Source organism: Kryptolebias marmoratus, linkage group LG3 (genome assembly GCF_001649575.2).
Source record: "Kryptolebias marmoratus isolate JLee-2015 linkage group LG3, ASM164957v2, whole genome shotgun sequence".
Lineage (NCBI taxonomy): Eukaryota > Metazoa > Chordata > Actinopteri > Cyprinodontiformes > Rivulidae > Kryptolebias > Kryptolebias marmoratus.
Window position 1 is genome coordinate 25,106,061 of NC_051432.1, and position 17,583 is coordinate 25,123,643.

Consider the following 17,583-nt stretch of genomic DNA (forward strand, 5'->3'; position numbering starts at 1 on the left):
TCACACAAACAGCTTGTTGTTGAGCATCGCTGGAGTGGAGGTTCCCAGTCCACTTCAAGGCTCTGATGTTTAGACTAACTCAAAGAAACACAACTACTTTTCTGTGGGTTGTTACCACTCGCCATCAAAGGCGACAGGGACTCTCGTGTTAGCAAAATATCTCACCAACCGCTGGACAAACTTTAATGAAACTTTCATTGGATGCTCATCTACAGTTCAGTCAAGATGGCCCCAGCAGCTAAGCAACCATAACCTATTCAAATTTACAGCTATTGAGCTAAAATTTGATGTGGTAGTAGCTGAGAGTCATCCCTAACACATACTCTGAGCGCTGACAGATCTCAGAAACAGAGCACAACATTTACAAGATTTGAAAAATGAAGCTAAAACTCTGTTCCTCAGTTTAAAACTGTTAGGCTTTTACTTCAAGAAATTCTTACAAAAGATGGAAAATCTTTTATTCTGCACAACTTGTTTTGTATTTTTGTATTTTTGTCTTTTTGTCGAAGCAGAAAAACATTTTCAAACATGAGAGCTGCAGCCTGTTTCGGGGAACAGCGCCCCATTTATTTTCATTTTCACAGAATCAAGGGCACATCGTGGCATGATAGCAAATACATTTTAAACATCATTATTTGTTCATATTATTAATATTATTATAAATCTTAAATACAATCACACACAGCTTGTTTGTATGTACATAAAGACACTGAACAGCAGATTTGAAAGAAATACGAACTTTGTGAAAAACATGAGTGCATTGTTTGTGTGCATTCATTTTGAAATATGTTGATTTTCCTTTGGTTTATTTTCAGGCTCAAAGAGCGAAGAGTTGGTCATGTGACGAGTCCTGCTGCTGGGTGGGTTGCGGCGGAGGTCTGGGCGTGGAGGGCAGCACGCTGCGGATCGTCTGGTCACCGTGGTCCGCCGTCTTCGCCCGCTCCTCCAGGAACTTGTCAAACTCTGAGGGAGACACGTTGGTTATAGATCCGTCCTCAGGCGGGAGGAGGAACATGTTGTCGGCCGAACAGAAGAAAAGAAACAAACCTTCACTGGTGATGCCTTCACAGACTGACGACTGCTCTTCCTGCTTTTAGAGACACAAACCGTAAATATCAGCCGCACTGTGATTACGCTGCGACGTGGCGTGTAGCGCTCATGCTGTGTCTTACCACGTCACTGGTTAACCATTTGTCAATATCATTCTGCAGGGAGTTGTTTGCTGGAGGCATCTAATAAGAAAAACAATCCAAAAAAGCGAACAGAATGACTCCAAGACTTATTTCTTTGCATCGTATTTATCAAACTAAATCCTGGTGTGTGTTACTGGGGAGTACACACCCCTCCAGTGACCTGCAGCCTCGAGTCCAGAGCTCCTGCCAGGCCTTCCACGGCTCCAGGGTCCTCATACCTGACACTACACACACACACACACACACACACACACACACACACACACACACATTAACTACTGGAACAAACTCTGTTAGCAAAACTGCATGTGTCAGTGGCTGAAAGTAATTCCCATTACACACTCAGAGTACTAACGCAACATCTGTGTTTAAAACGTTTTATGCAAGGTGATGGCTGAAATGCATTACTTCCTGTAAACTGTTATAAGCTTGTGCCATGATGTAAACATGCCAATAAAGTTCTCATTCATAATAAAAACCTTTGTGTTTTTCATGAAATTTATTTTAGGCTGTAAAAATAACCTGTTTTCTACATTTCAAATGGAAAAATGGCCCAATTCTTATGAAGCCAAACGTAATCGAAGATGTTCATAAGTTTTCTTGTATCTGACATGAAATCCCTGAGCTGTCATGCTCTGCAGATACATAAAACCTAACAACTTCTGACGAATGCAGGGATGTTTGTGCTTCCCGGCTCTTTTAGTCTCACCCTTTTCTCTGCTCCGCCAAGGAGCTGCCTCTGGTTTGAGCAAACATGTCAAACTCCTCCTCTTCCTCTGCAAAACAGAAGTTTCAGATTTTGTAAACAGCTGCAGTCGAGCATTTAGTCCAAACGCCGTTCCCCCCCCCCCCCACCCCCACCCCCCNCTTCACATCCGCCGACACGACGTTTGTTTAGATGTTTTATTCATCCCACTCTGCACACGTGACAAAGGAGAAAGGCTCCAGATTCTGTTTTGTAAAAGCAGCTAAAGTTAAACAAAGTTTGCTCACTGTGATTGGCTGCCGGCTGTTGATTGGTGCTGACTGTTGATTGGCTGGTTGTTGTAATGACGGCCGGCTGTTTGTTGGTCGAAGCCTCGGGGCTCATCGCAGAGCTCTGCAACGAATGAAGGAACTTATGTTTGTACGATAAATGGTCCAGAAACACCTTTAGAACCGTTCTGCTTTAAAGTTTTCAAACAAATATCTTTTCTTACCTGTTGGGTGTTTGTACTTTGAGCCTTGTTCAGCCTGTCAAACCTAAAACAGAGTTGTGGTAACGCTGTTAAGCAGAATTATTTTGCACCTGACGTCTGAAAATTGCAGCCAAACGGCTGCAGCCCACCTCTCGTAGCGGATGAAGACGTTGTTGAGGTCATCGTTGACCATGAGCAGCTCTTCCATGAATCCTTCATCCAGCAGCTGTGGGATGAGCTCCACCACGCGGGTCTGCATGTTCTTACACACAGAAAACAGCTGCTGCTAGGACAAAACAAGACAAAAACAAGACAAAACGGGACAAAAGAGACAGGAACTGTGTGAATGCTTTGGGTTTCTGTACCGTTTACATGTTTCTAAATATTTACCTTTATTAACAAAGATTTCCCCCATTGAAACACGTTGAGCTCTCATTGAGTTTCTTCAAAACATTTTTTTCTTATTTGTCTTCTGATGCTACATTTAGCTTTGAGCTACTGAGTCGTTTAGCTACAGTTTTAAAAAATGTAGCTTTTAGCTACTGTTTTGTTATTTTTTTTCCTTCTAGCTACTAGTTTGCTAATTTTGTATTTTAGCTAATGTTCTGAACAGTCTAGTATTTCAGTTTTCATCAATTTAATTCTCTTCTGCTCGTTTTAGCTTAATTCAGTTTAAACGTTTTCAACAAATTTCAGCAGTCGTTCAACATTCACACGTCATATTTGCAGAAAATGCTAATTTTTCTAGTCAGTTAAAGCTACAAACTGAAAGTATTTAATTATGATATCAGAGTTATTCCATCATCGACTTGTTTCGTTTCGTTTTATGAGATTCCCATTTTCTCCTTTCATATCTGTGTATTTTTATTGGAATGACTAAATGAAACTAAACTAAAGCCTCTTTTTTTACTGCATGGTCCAACTCACCACTTTCCACTGTTTTTGTTAATTCTGGGAGGATTGTTTCTCCTGTTTTTAGTCTCATTAAATGTCGGTATGAAAGCTTCTCTGATCACCTACTAGTGAGAGAGGACCAGGAATAATCACATGAAGACAACAAGATCGTTCCTGCAGGACGGAGCTCCAAACTGAGCGTAAAAAGGACCTTACATAAGACATGACGGCACTCGTTACGCAGCAAGTGCAGGATGACTGAACAATTAGAAACTAATGCCTCTGCATCTTCTATGACATGGAGGATTTGTTCACAACAAAAGATGCATCTAAAAACATTTCTAAAGCACGGGAAAGATTAAAACTCCCAGCGTTGAATGGTTCATTATTTTTAATTAATGCAGCATAAGGATAACTCAGTAACTGCAAAATGAAATATATATCTGTTTGTTTTCAACAGTATTGTTTCTAAATGACAGATCATAGATCCTCTATCAGACCAACATCTGTGGGATTCGTGTCCAAATGCCTTGGGCTTTTTGTGACGGTCCTTAATTTGTTTCGGATTAGTTTTATAGAGTGGGGTGATGTTCGTTCTTCTGCTACAGGAGGCGGCTGCAGTCGGGCTGAGTGTTTGGTCTGAAGCACGGACACAGTTCACAGCCTTCAGACCAAACAGTTCTCAGAGCTCTCTGAGGATCACAGCAACCAGGGAGCTCCGGGAAGGAGGAGAACAGACCTTCGAGGGCTTTTTCATCTGGTTTCATTCGCACCACACATGGGAACGCAGAGGCGACGCGGCGGCTGAAGGGTGGGGCGTAGATGAGAGGAAAGGTGAAGTCAATAAACCCTGGGTTTAAATGGCTGACTTGCACTTGTACGCTTAACCAGCCACAATACAGCAACACCATATAACCAACAACCACACAGTTAGACCAGATAATCAACCACCATGCAGCTACACTGTAAAACTAATCAACCTACAGCCACTCAGTTAGACCATCTAGCCCAGTGGATCCTGATCCTGGTTCTGGAGAGCCACCATCCTGCTTTGCCACACCTGATATGAATGACTGAATGATTAACAGGCTTCTGCAGGACTTGAAGACCTGCTGAGGAGCAGAGAAATGATGAAAACATGCAGGACAGCCCTCCAGGACCAGGATCAGGAACCAGCCAATCACAGGACAGCCACATCGGAGAATCCCCGTCATTGTGGGAAAGCTGCCATGCTGAAGGAGAAGCGAATAAAAAACTAAACTAAACAAAACTATTTTAAGCAGCAATTTAAAACTGGCAACATTTCCTGCAATTCAAGCTAAAAAAAATAAGAGGAACTAAATTCAGTAGTTAAATGAAGCATAAAAATGTTTCTATTTTGAAATAACTTCCAAATTTCTCAGATAAACTGTAAAGTTCTATGACATAAACCATTTATTTGACTTTACCTACAAGCTGTTTGATTCCTGCAGCTGACTGATTATTAACAGAGACTCTGGACTCTGAAATAACTTGTGCACAGGAACCGTAGAGAACTGCAGCCTGTATTCAGCAGACGGCAGCGTCGCCTGCAGAAGTCTCGCACCTGAAGCAGCTCGGCGTCATCCGGCTTGCTCTGTCCGGGAACAAGTTCATTCAGCATCTGAGACATCACCGTGACGTTTCCCTTCACCAGCTCCAGCTCCCTGCGCAGCTTCTGCTCCTGAAATTTAACCAAAAGAGACAAACATTTTAAAAAACGGACCGAGTCATCCTGGCTGCAGTGTGCAAAACGATGCAGTGTTCAACATATAGCCTGAATAAAAATAAAAAATCTGAGCAGGTTTAAAGCTGTTTATTGGTTTGGTTGATTTAAAACAAGCAACAAGTTAACACCGAAGTCCATTTTTACTTTGGGTTCTGTTATTTTCTTAGAGTGGAGGAGTTTATTCCAAAGAAGAGCATAAATGTGAGTAAAAATGGTCTTTTCATGCATCAACAGACTAATCTGCTTAATCTGACTAATCTGATTATTCTGCGTGGGTTTTAACTCCACCGTGAAAGAACTGAAACACAAAAGCCCAGCAGGATTTCTTTTCTCCTTACAGATTCTCGGGACAATAAAAGTCAAGGTTTTGTTTGGTTCAAAAGTAACCAAAGAAGAAAGAAATATTTGTATGAACGCTGACTCGGCATTCACCCGACTCGCTGCATTTATGTATTAAAACATCTGCCTCATCCCGCAGACGGCTGCTGGGACGTTTATACTTTTCAAAACAATTTACTTTAACTTATAAATATTTTTCCAAATAAAAGTACACAGAGATCTCTTCAGTTCCTTTAAAAACGTTGTTCTCTTTTAAATCTGTTTCAGCCTTATTTTGGTCTTTTTATGCTACTATTCTACTTAGAACTAGCTGTTTGCCTTTGGCTACTTTCAGCTACTTTTCGGCTAAGTTTAGCTTTTAGTTAGCCTTTTGCTACTCTTAGCTTTCAGCTAACCTTTGCTACATGTAGCATGTAGATCACCTTTTGTCATATTCAGCTTTTAGCCAGTCTTTTGATACTTTTAGCTAGCATTTTGCTACTTTTACCTTCTAGCTAGCCTTCTGTTACTTTTCAATCTTAGCTCGAGTTGGGCTTTTTTTTAGCTTTTACGACTCACTTTTAGCTTCTCAGGCTGGGCTTTCGTAGAAAATTCAGTTTCTCTAGTTTTGTACTTGAGATTATTAGTTTTCCTGTTTTTCCAGAAGATATGAGGCTCTTTTTAAATTTCTGTTTAAGACTTTCTGACCGAATCAATCGGTGAGCTTTGCACAGAATAATTATTTGAAAAGGAAGGTTTAGGTTGTGGTACCTGTTCTGGAGACAGACGGCGCGCCCCGTCACTGGGCTGGACTGGAGCAGAGTTATCCTGACTGGGGGGTCTGGCTGCGGAGGCGCTGGCAGGAGCTTGCGGTTGTGCCTCATGCGTGGGAGCAGCGGTGGAGGTCACCTCAGGGCTCCCGTTTTCTGGGATACTCTGCAGGGATTTGTCAAACAGGGAGCACATGAGCTAAAACCCTGACTGCGTGTCGTAGGTGTAAATACAAGCAGGCCTCACCCTGTTCGGAGTGTGGATGGGGGACAGGGCGTCCAGGTCTGTCATGGGAAACTCCAGACCTCGCCTCCTCAGGTCGTCATAGACGTATACCACCCCCGATAAGGACGGAGTGCTGCGAAATGCATCAGCCCACGACTACGGATAAAAATAAGGATTATTATGAAGAAAATTGTTTCTAAATCTGTCTTTAAAAACACATTTCAAGAGACAAAAACAAGTATAGTTAATTAAGCTGGAGTAGAGGACTTCTGCAGACTTTCAGAGGATCATTAAGACGTCGGTAATGATTATAAATGTGCCGATTTGTTACCTCTCACTGCCTCAGTGAGAGGAAAGTGATTTGATAACGACAATAACCTTTAACTGAGACCCAAGTGGAAACCTTATCTGTGACACCTCACCTGTATGAGGCTGAGGACACGGTCGTGGAGCACCGTGGGAGGATTGAATTTGGGCAGGATGGACCGAACCAAAACCCCTTCGACGAACTCCTGCGTGGCCACCAGAACGTGGAAACGATGGCCGCAGTTCTTGACGCAGGTCTCAAGAACCTGCGAGGGCAAAAAACGAGGCTATGAATCCGGCTGCATCATCATCGTCTGCTGAAAGGCTGGCGATTATGTGTTTGCTCGCGTCGGTCTGTAAATAACTCAAGAACCACTGGACAAATTTTTATTAAACTTTCAGGAAATAAATGATTAGATGTGGATCTACAGCTGCTTAACTTTTAGAGCCAAACCAAATCAAGATGGGCGCCAACTGACCTTATAAAAGAAAACACAAAAATGGCTGAAATTCAGTCAGTTTTACAGATATTGAGCTAAAATTGTATGAGGTAGTAGTTGAAAGTCATACATATCCAATATTGTGCTTAATGTTATTTTCAAGGTCTGATGAAAATGGCTACAACTCCACTTCTCTGCATGAAAGGCGGCGGGTGATATGCATCCTTTAAAGCAGTGGTGTCCAATTCTGGTCCTGGAGGGCCACTATCCTGCAGGTTTTAGACGTTTCTCTGCTGCCACACACCTGATTCAAATGACTGAGTGATTAACAGGCTTCTGCAGAACTTGAAGACCCACTGAAGAGCAGAGAAACGACTAAAACGTGCAGGATAGTGGCCCTCGAGGACCAGGATTGAACACCACTGCTTTAAAGGAACTTTAGTCCTTTTCCTCGAACGGCACCATGACGCTCGGTGAAAGTTGGACTGTTTAATGAACAGCTAGCTAAGTAAACATGCAGGTCATCTCCTCGGGGTCAGCAGCAAACCAGGACACGGATAATTCTGTTTCGTCAAAACGACTCCCTCACACGCCACAATCCCCCCCATCCAACCACAAAACAAATAAACCCTCCAGCTGTTACTCACAGTGAGAGCCAGCATGATCTCCCTGAAGTTCTTGTTTCCAACTATTCTCTTCTTGATGGCTTTAACTGCGTCTCTGGGCCTGAAGGAAAACAAAAGCAAGCAAACAGAAAGCAAAAAAACAAAAAAAAAAAGCTGTGAAGTTTTTACGTTTATCGAGTTTTGTGTACGTTGAAAATATACCTAACTTCTGTAGCCACATTCAGACTTACAGTTTTTAAAAAAAAAAAACAGTGCTCTATAAAAAGTTGTTTTTTAATTAAAGTAGGTTATTTAAACCCAACCAGCTGCACAGAGAAACATCAGAGCTTTTAAAGAGGTTATGCTGTAAAAAAAAATAAAATCTGCACTTTTCTGCAATAATTATTAACCTGATTTGTGCAGATAGTTAAAAAAAAAGCTACAGAAAGAAATGTCTGTTTCCAGTTCAGTGTGTCAGCTGGGAATTAAAACTCAGCGACGTCTTCCTCACCCTTCGTCCGTCTCGTTGATGATGTCACAGATCTCCAAGTTGAGCGCCCAGTCCTCCGACTCCAGAGAGCCGCCGGTGGCTCGCTCTGTCCGCAGAAAGGACAAAATTAACACATCAGTGTAAATACTGGAACACACACACACACACACCTTTTTCCACAAGCTGAAACAACTTTCTGCGGTCCTGCTGAAACATGTGACACACTTTGATTAACGCTCACCAGGATTACAGGAACAAAGATCTCTGATACTGACTGATTTTAAAATATATATAATTTAAATTTAATATAAAAATCCCTATCAGACACTTGTCTCCACTCTGAGCTTTTCTGTTGCAGGGTGTTTGAGCCTAATAGGCTAACAGTAAAAAACCTGCATATAGGATAATCTTTTAAAGTGGTCTGATCGACTGTTCTTCACGCTCTCTGGAGATCTTTCAAAGATTTTGGATACTTTTTTCAGTCTGTCCCATCAGGGCCTCGACCCTAACCTTAACTCCGAGTCGACCCATTTAAAGTCTGCAGGACTTTGAACGCAGCACTTAAGATGGAACCTCATGTTACGCTTTTTATGCTCTTTTCTGAAAAGCGGAGGAAGGTTTTTGTTGTCTGTGAATCTGATATCTGTTGGGTTTGCACAAAGGACAGCTAAGAAACATTCACAGGGTTAGAGAGGAAAGCTTTAAAAAAAAAATACATCTTCAACATAAAAAACTTGAGTTTGCAGCACGAACAAATGAGACGACTTATTTCAGGAAGTTGGTAAAACTACCTTAAGTTATTAATGTGCAGATTTTGAATAAACATTTTTGCTTTTACATAACAACAGAGTATCAGGTTTGTGAAACTTATATTTCTGTTGTTATTTAAAAAAGAAATTAAGATTAAGAATAGATAACTCATTTCCCAGTCAGAGCACACCTGGACAACTAAGGAACAGGATAAACTGGATTTAGTAAAAAAAAACTTGATTTTTTGGTTTATAGTACAAGTCTAATAACATTAAATGACAATAAACGTGCAAGATAAATAATAACGCTGTAGGTTTAAGGCAAAAAGTGATTAACGTCATCTTTAAATCAGACATTAGAAGGACTGTAAATTATAATATTGGGCTTTACAAATAATTATTCATACAAATTGTTATCTCAGTTTTGTTTAAGTCGAGCCAGGGGTTGGAGAGGCTGTTGCATTTAAGTTAAGATTAATTAACATTTTCAGGGACTCAAGATTAACTTATTTTCTTAATATTAAGAACTAGAAGGTCCTTAAATCCATTATGTTTATTCATTAAGCTTAGTCTGAAAATTTTACAGAGAAAAGTGCATAAAAAATAACTTTTCTTGATGAGTTTCAGCTCGTCAAAGGAGAAAAATTCATTGTTAAAAGTAACAAACTTTTGAGAAAACTTTTGAGCCTTTAAGAGCTTTTCCCTCCAACTATTTGGCAATCCTGGCCAGCTTTTTGCACACCACCCTTCAGCAGCTCAGAATAAGTCTCTAAATCTCATTCCTTTCCATCAAACCCTCAACCTTGCCTTTCCCAATCCCATTTACTCCTTCCTCCTCCCTCCGGCTCTCCCTCCTCTTCATGTGACCGTCAGCTGCTTCTGTTGTCAGAATCAGCATCTATGTGCCAGAAAGTGAGTGGGTGAAATAAGAGGAAGGAAGGGCTGAGATGGGTGTGTGATCTCCACTCATGACTGCCCTGATTCATTTCCAGGCATCAATGAATGTAAAGGGCCTTGGAGGGGGGGACTTTTGGGACTTGACAAAAAAAAGAAGTGGAGGGAGGGGAAATTCTGGTGTTTTCAAAGCCGTGCAAAGCCAAAACAGCACGTTGCGTCATTTGTGTTATATTACTGCAGAAGATCTGAAACTGTCAGGATGAAAACATTTTAGTCACTGAGGAAGTAGGCGAAAACATCGAGCTGCTCCGTGATTCGCCACAAGCGCTGCCACTCACCTTACAGTAGCTAATCACAGAAGGGACTACAAAACTAGCCCCGCCCCGCGCGGTGTCGTCGCTTCCTTAAACTTATTTTTCTCTCTTTTTAAAGACTAGAAGTTTATCTCGGATGGGAAAAAAGGCGCACAAAATGCGTCGTCGGGATGTTGTAGGTAATCAGCGGCGTGGCTTAAAGCCTTAGAAATGTCCGGGGGCGATAGTGTAAATCAGAAAAAACGACAAAGAGCAGATGTGAAAAGTTCAAAACCCGACTTACCGATTCTCTGTCCGACGGGCGTCGAGAAGGGACTTCCGAGGAGGAACTCCATCGTGTCCCCGAGCGAAAACATTCTCAGATAAATGTGTGTGTGTGTGTTTTAAATGATTTAAATAACTCTGAAGGTGCAACAACACTCCTGACCGCCGTGTTTCCTTTTGCTTTCAGAGCTGCTGTGTTGTCAGGAGGCAGCACCGAGACAGGTCACGTGACCACACACACACACACACACTGTTTTATTTCCCCCACAACCTCTTATTAAACTGGCACTAACTATAATTTAAATAAAAGTTTTGATTAACTGCGTAAAGTGTCATTTATTGGTTTGTTTTGCTGACTGAGACAGTTTTAGGAGAATGGTCATAATGTTTTGGTGGGTTTTTTTTGCCCTTGCTTGTGTTCATTTGTTAGCAAAATATCTCATATCTCAATATCTCATATCTCTCATCTCATATCTCATATCTCTCTCTCTCTCAGTAAATAATCACTGGATGCAGATCTGCAGCTGGTTACCTTTCAAAGTCAGTCCAGTTCAACATGGCCGCCTTCGCAGAATCATAAAAATGCCTCTTAACTCAGTCAGTTTCACAGGTGCGGAGCTAAACCCTGTCCTGGTAGTAGCTAAGAGCATTTCCCAACATATAACCATGAGGGCCACGCATTGAAAAAAATCCTGAAGCTAACGGCCTCAACGCTGTTTGTCTGTTAGCAAAATATCTCAATAAGCTACCACAGCCGAACGACCTTGGCTTTGGACAGTAAATTCAGTCAGGTTTACAGACACTGAGCTAAATGTTGAGTGGTAGTAGCTGAGAGTCATCCCCAGCACCAGCTCAGCAGAAGGAGCTTCATCTCTATTTAACGGAGCTTGGCAAAGGACTAGTGTTTTGTTTGTTTTTTTCCATTTATTGTTGCATTTCCATGCACGTTCAGAACTTTATGGATTTGCTTTGGACACAAGTGTTCAAGCGTCGTCTCGTCCCACAGCTCAGTTTACCCAAGGACGTGAAGGTAAAACCGCCACGACCAGTTTCACCACGCTGGAAACCAGGCACTAACCTTTTCTCTTTGCTTCACGAGGTTTCACACAAAATCTACGGCAGGTTTTCAATTACCCGGTTATATTCATTTAACTAAAGACTGTATAAGTCCTCGTGGCTCGTGATCCCAGCTCCAAACCTGCAGCAGCTTAGTGAAAATAACACATTTTCTCATGCAGTTCTCACTTGCATCGACTGTGAACGGCTTCTTTTCGTACTCAAAGCTGACAAGTTTCACTGAGCTGTTGAAACGTGAGACTTTAGGGGAAATAAGTTTGAAGATTTCATGGTTTGTGCGGTCAGAGCCTCGAGGAAAACAATAACACAAAGCGACACGACAGGTTTTCACATGAGAAATATTCAAGTTACAGTAACGGCAGGTAAATAAATGGTTAATATTGATAAATTCTTGAGTTGAGGCTTTGAAAATACACTTTTGAGTCAACAGCATCACCTGGTGTTCAAAACGTACCTTGCATTAAAACGGTGGACAACACTAAAGATACATTTGGACTGAGAAAATAAGGATAAAAAGCAGTAAATCTGTGAACCTGTTATAAAAAACAGCATTCTTCTAATGATAATAATAGTTCTTAAAGCCATGCATGTTTCAGGACTTGCATGGTGTATGAAAACCCAAAAGATTGTGTTGTTTATTAATTTAGTTCACTTGTTTTTTTTTTTGTTTAAACACAAACACAGGAGTTATAGTTGATATTTTAGCACTTTGAGGTAAAGTTTTCCTGCACACGTCTTCACAGACGGGTTTATTGGATACTCTAACCAATAAATTAATTTTATAAATCAAACAGCTTTATTTTGCAGTCTTATTTTCAAGTCTACCTATGACTAAAAATCACAAAAAAGCAGTTATAAAGTCAAGGTAGTGAGTATTTTTATGTTCCATTTTCTTTTGTGTTTCTGCACAATCACCACCAGGGGGCAGCACTAAATCAACATGGTTTATGTGCTACAGGTTTTCAATAGGTTGTTTGCCTGATTATACATATATGTTTAAAAAGTTTGTTTTTTTAAATAGTTATTATTTTACACAAACACCTGATGGACGCAGCAGCTCAACATGTTCTGTGCCAACAATCGAGTCAACATCAAAGTTGGTGGCTTTGACATTTGAGCTCATGGAGTCAGAGGTTCACAGATACCTTCAGGCGCTTCCCTGGTAGTTTCACCAACCGTATAAATAAAATAAAACACACAAACCGAAAGCATGTTTCAAAGTCAGCCACGTCACAAGCGAAACTCTACACCTCCTCAAAAGCTCGTTTTTTTGGCGTTAAATGTTGGCACCTTCCTCTTCATCCCACAGTGTGAGCAGCATCTGTTCCTGCAGACACATAACTCTTGTCAGAAGCACTGCAAGTTCACAAGAGTCAGATGTGAAAAAGCCCCGGGGGACGCTGGACTGTGAAGAGTGTGTGGGGGGGGGAAATGTGCGTTATCTCTTTTCTGCAGACTGCACAACATGGCATAATGTGACAGCTCGGAGCCATTGTTCATAAACTGAGAGGTCCATATCAGGTGTCTGTGGTTGATAGCAGTCAGCTCTGATGAGTGTTTCTGGAGTGAACATCAGCCAGCAGCACATTACACTTCTGTACGACAGGAAAACATAAAGGAAGAAGAAGTTACATGTTTGTTCATGTTTAAATTAGAGCAAGAAAGTTTATAACCGTTCAAAAAAAAACGTTCAGCCACCGTTTAGCTTCCAAGGAGACAAACTTTCTTGTCATCTTTTAAAGTGATGTTGGTTTTAGGTTTTCTCTTTTTTTTTTTTTTTTTTGGCTTAGACTGTTTTTTTTCACCTATTTCCTGTCTAGCTCTTGCTCCACGGCAGCAAATTGAGCAGCTTGTGTTTAAAAGTGAAGAAAGTGGGCAAAAAAAAGAAATGCAAGGCTTAAAAAGCATCTACAGCTTCTAAAAGCAGGATGGGACATAGCATCTCATTGTGAGGTCTCGAAAGATTTGTTAGCGCTCAGGGTACGTGTTGAGGATGACTCTCAGCTACTACCACACCTAATTTTAGCTCAATATCTGTAAAAGCGGCTGAGTTAGTAATTTCTGCGTGTCCATCTTGAACTGGGGTAAATTCAGAAGTTATTGAGTTGTAGATGCTCACCCAATGATTGCTTTTGGAAAATTTCATTAAAAGCCATTCAGTGGTTCGTTAGATATTTTGCTAACACACAGTTTTGACTCTAACAGGTGATGCCAAGGTTTTAGGCAAAAAGTATGACTTAATGTGTGTTGCACAGAGTTTGTGTTTGGAATGACCCTGAGCTCCAAACGCAACACATTTTAGCCTAAAATCTGTAAAATTGTTTGAATTATTGCCTTTTTGGTGTTTTCTAAGGCTGCTTAGCTGTGGCGGCCATCTTGAATTGGGTAGACTCCCAAGGTTAATCAGTTGTAGATGTACATCCAATGATTACTTCCTGTGAGTTTCATTAAAATCCATCCAGCGTCTCATGAGATATTTTGCCACACAGACGGGCCTCGGCTTCTGCCCGTTGGCGGCGGGGGGATAATTACAAGAAAGTCTGGTTCCTTGGAGGCAAAACATAAAGAAATGAGGGATGACTCAGGACCTGTGCGTAACGCCGTAATTAGGGGAAAATATTTCATTTTCCCAGTCAGCTTTTACTCACGAGTCGTGTGTGGGAGACTTGGAAAGAAAGTCCCCCAAATTAGCGGGTTTTAAAACCAAAAGTGCCGCTCAGGAAACGTCTCGAAGACCGGACCGAAAAATAAATAAATTACAACGTAGGAACCGAAATTCACACAATGTTTCTCACATCAGCGGTCAGTGGCTCCTTAAATGAAACATTTGGCAGCAAAATTTGTGACAGGATGCCAGCTACCACGTGAGTTTGTTTACCTGCAAAAAAACAGCCGAAGTGACTAAAAAATAGGTCAAACTTTATAGGTTTGGCTAAAATTTTGCAAAAGCTGCGTGTTTAAATGTTCCGCTCTCTTTATGGCGCTCCGCCGTCCTGATTTTATCCCCAGTATTTATTCTTGACGAGTCGATCTTTTACGTTTAGCATCAGATTCGCTTTTTTTATTCCCACCTAAACGACTTCTTGCCCAGTTCTGCCGTATTTGTTCGTCCACAGCCAGCCTAATGTAGATCAGTCACGTGACTCAAGCTTCCAAAGTGTGGACCCGCACTGGAGGAAACTCGTAGAAACGGCACCTTTTCATGCTTAATTTCTTTGGGATGAGTGCCTCCAAACCTTCGGTGTTCAATTCAAACCCAGCTCGGTCCGCCTAAAGGTTCAGAATATATATTTAAATTTAAATTCTCTTTTACAGCCCTGTGCGCTCACCTTATTGTCTTGTCGGGCCTGAAACTCTCCGGGGGGGAAAGCTGCAGGCCAGACGTGGATATCATAAATTCTAGAAGAGCTCAAATAAATCACCGCAAATGTGGGAAAAGCTGCCAAGCTGCCTTAAACGAATTACCACGAATGGGAAACTTTATTACTTCCTTCTGCTTTAATTTGACAACCGGTCTGGGTCCAGATAAGACTTCATTTGGGGCCGGAACTGGGCCCCTGGTCCGCCACTTGGGGACCCCCCTTATTTTAAAGCATCAATGATTTTAGAAGACTGGGAGCTTTTTTTTTTTAATGCATGTTTTTGTGTATGAACGCACTTGTGGGTGAACGTGCGCGTCTGCAGTGGTTGTAAACTGATCCCTCCTCCTCTCCCCTGGTTCGCTGTGCAGAGGAGGGTCGAGGAGGAGGAGGAGGAGGAGGAGGGAATTGAAGCAGGAAGGAAGGAAAGCAGGCTGGCTCTGAATGCTAACAAGCTCCCCTGTAACCATATTGCTCCATAGGTTTGATAAAAAAAAACAATGAAAAGGAACGATTAGGGTCTTCTTATTATGCGCCAGCGCCGCGTCGGCCGTGCGCGCGTGCAGCAGCCTCACCGTCGTCGGCACCTTTGATCAGTGAAACCGTCTTTTTTCTCTTCCCCCCGCTGAGTGAAATGTATCGAGACTGCTCGGGATTCTGACAATGGAGATTGAAAATATCGTGGCCAACACGGTTCTCCTGAAGGCGAGGGAAGGTAAGCTCAGCTGGATAAAAAAAAAAAAAAAAACCCGCATGAAAATAAGAATTAAATATGCTTTTTATTTTTCCCTCTCCCTCCCGCCGAGTCTGGGGGACATTTCTGCTCGTCTTTCTTTGGGATTTGTGCTTTCTGTGTCCGTGTCTCCCATCACTGCGCAGTCAGGCAGTGGTCTGTCTCCAGGCAAACACCTTCAGATGAAATCATCCGTTTGTTCGCTTCTGACGAGGAGACTGCTCGCTTTCCCCCATCAGGGGCTTTTAAGGCCCAGGAGGAGAAGCAGCAGAAGGCTGGGGATGAACAACGCAGGGAGTGTTTGCAGCATAGCTCTGCATTGGAGGCTGTCGAGCAAATTTTTTCACTCAGGAGCTGGTGGATCTTTACCAGGATGCAGCAGTGCTCACATTAAAGCATAAAACATGTAGGGGAGGTTCAGCAGCACCTGCCATTGTCCTTTAAAGCCAGATCATGAGGAGAGCTGTTTGCCGCAGAAGTATATGCCTCTGCATTGCTGTTTGGCTGCTGATTGAGGAGGAAGGAGTCATAGAGAGGGGTCTTCATGCAGAGGAAGGGGGCTCCGGCTGGGGCCCCTGGCCCTCGTACAGGAGCGATCCTGCAGCTGCTCACCTGCAGGCAACGGTCCATCTGTTTTCCAGGAGGTGGCGAAACCACAGAGAGGCCACTTTTCTAGTCAGTGAGTGGGCGCAGGGTGGGCGTGCAATATGCAGCCGAGCCTGGAGGAATTAATTTTTCTGGGAAAATGCAGCGTGAACGCTGAGCGCCAGGGCGCCTTCGCTGAGATTCGTCAAAGAAGTAAACTGCTGACTGAACTGGTAACAGCTAAAACGAGCAGAGCAGTAGCTGAAGTCGGGCGAAAGCCTACCTGAGAGCTAAAATGAGCAAAAATCGGAGCCTGAAGCTCAAATGAGCAAAACAGCAGCTAAAAGCTAAAGTTAGTGAAACGTAACTAAAAGCTAAAATGAGCAAAATCTTTGCTAAAACTTCAAATGATCAAAATCGTAGCTCAAAAGCCAACGTTACCAAAACCGTAGATTAAAGCTAAAAATGGAGATTCAGTAGCTGAAAACCAACAGGATTATAAAAAGAGAAACTAGAGCGAACAGAAGATGTTTTTGAAGGAATTGAAGAACTCTGTGGAGACTTGCTTTGTAAGTAAATTTAAATAATTACAAGTAGAAAAGTTACAAACGCTAAAAGTCGTGGTGGAGCCTCATTAGTGTTTAAAAATGGCACAAAGCACTTGGAAGTAGCTTGACTCCGGGAAAATGTACCGATGAAACTATAAACAGGAGAACAATAATCTGAATGCAGACTTGGCGTTCACACAAATATGTTTCTTCTTCTCCTCCTCCACTGGAAACCAGCTGAACTTCATCCGTTTTGCTCGACGGCGAAAGGCAGCAAGTGAGATCCGGAGGCCTTCCCTGCGTTTGCGTCAGTCGGGAGGAGCGGGCTTCATTTTTAAGACAAACAGCAGCAGTGTATCAGTTTAATGGGGGTGCTTTCATTTTATGGGGCATCATTCCCCCCCCCCTGCTGTTAAATGTTGCTTGGATTTGCCATCAGTGTCTCGTCAGCCTCAGTACCTCCCAGAGTCTTTTTAGCACCCAAAAGGCTCTCAGTGATGAACGGGAGTGTATTTGGAGATCGTACGGCGCTTTCAGCTTCAGTATCTTCATGTGATCCACTCTATATTTAGAGCTTTAAGATTTGTTTGATGTCCAGTTGATTATGTTGGTAAATTAGACAGTTTTAAGGTGAAAAATGTGTCTTGGGTAACCGCACAACTAGGACCGGTTAGCGACTTTTAAAGCTACTCTTTGGAAACCATGGTGCAGTTTGGAAAGAGTTTCTTCCACTAGTTTTCCCAAATATGCAGGTACGCACTCAACGTAAACAAAACCCTGTTATCTGCATACTTTACTCAACAGATCTGAGCGTCAGTCTGGACCAATACATGGAAACGGTTCGGCTTCTCGTTTCCAAACGGCTCTTCCACGGACGCCGTCATTGTTGG

At 42.2% G+C, this 17,583-nt stretch overlaps 2 protein-coding genes across 3 annotated transcripts in view; one reads left to right on the forward strand and one right to left on the reverse strand.

Annotated features, from left to right (window-relative positions):
- Positions 1-541: 541 nt before the first annotated feature.
- On the reverse strand, positions 542-10,606 carry LOC108236282 (target of Myb protein 1). Of its 2 annotated transcripts, none has more exons than XM_017416842.3 (15): positions 10,411-10,606; positions 8,189-8,273; positions 7,720-7,798; positions 6,749-6,898; positions 6,348-6,482; positions 6,102-6,266; positions 4,851-4,967; positions 2,521-2,654; positions 2,393-2,435; positions 2,187-2,292; positions 1,903-1,969; positions 1,342-1,417; positions 1,173-1,232; positions 1,048-1,087; positions 542-963 (listed from the first exon to the last, which is right to left on the reverse strand). In XM_017416842.3, the coding sequence occupies exons 1-15, from the start codon at positions 10,481-10,483 to the stop codon at positions 818-820; spliced, it is 1,476 nt and encodes a 491-aa protein (XP_017272331.1). In that variant the 5' UTR covers positions 10,484-10,606; the 3' UTR covers positions 542-817. The 2 variants fall into 2 exon arrangements, with proteins under 2 accessions (XP_017272331.1, XP_017272330.1); XM_017416841.3 differs by having other exon boundaries at positions 1,048-1,090; positions 10,411-10,605.
- A 4,622-nt stretch (positions 10,607-15,228) lies between these two features.
- Positions 15,229-17,583, forward strand: part of grk4 (G protein-coupled receptor kinase 4) — a 50,041-nt gene continuing 47,686 nt past the window's right edge. The window contains exon 1 of the mRNA XM_017416976.3: positions 15,229-15,542. Coding sequence (XP_017272465.1) covers positions 15,491-15,542 — 52 coding nt within the window. The 5' untranslated portion in view covers positions 15,229-15,490. The remainder of the gene's footprint in view (positions 15,543-17,583) is intronic.

Coding starts and splice junctions, on each gene's coding strand:
- LOC108236282 (XM_017416841.3), bottom strand. CDS start 10,483: ATGTTTTCGCTCGGGGACACGATGGAGTTCCTCCTCGGAAGTCCCTTC. Junction 8,274..10,410: donor GCCCGTCGGACAGAGAATCG/GTAAGTCGGGTT, acceptor TTCTGCGGACAG/AGCGAGCCACCGGCGGCTCT. Junction 1,233..1,341: donor GGCTGCAGGTCACTGGAGGG/GTGTGTACTCCC, acceptor TTTTCTTATTAG/ATGCCTCCAGCAAACAACTC.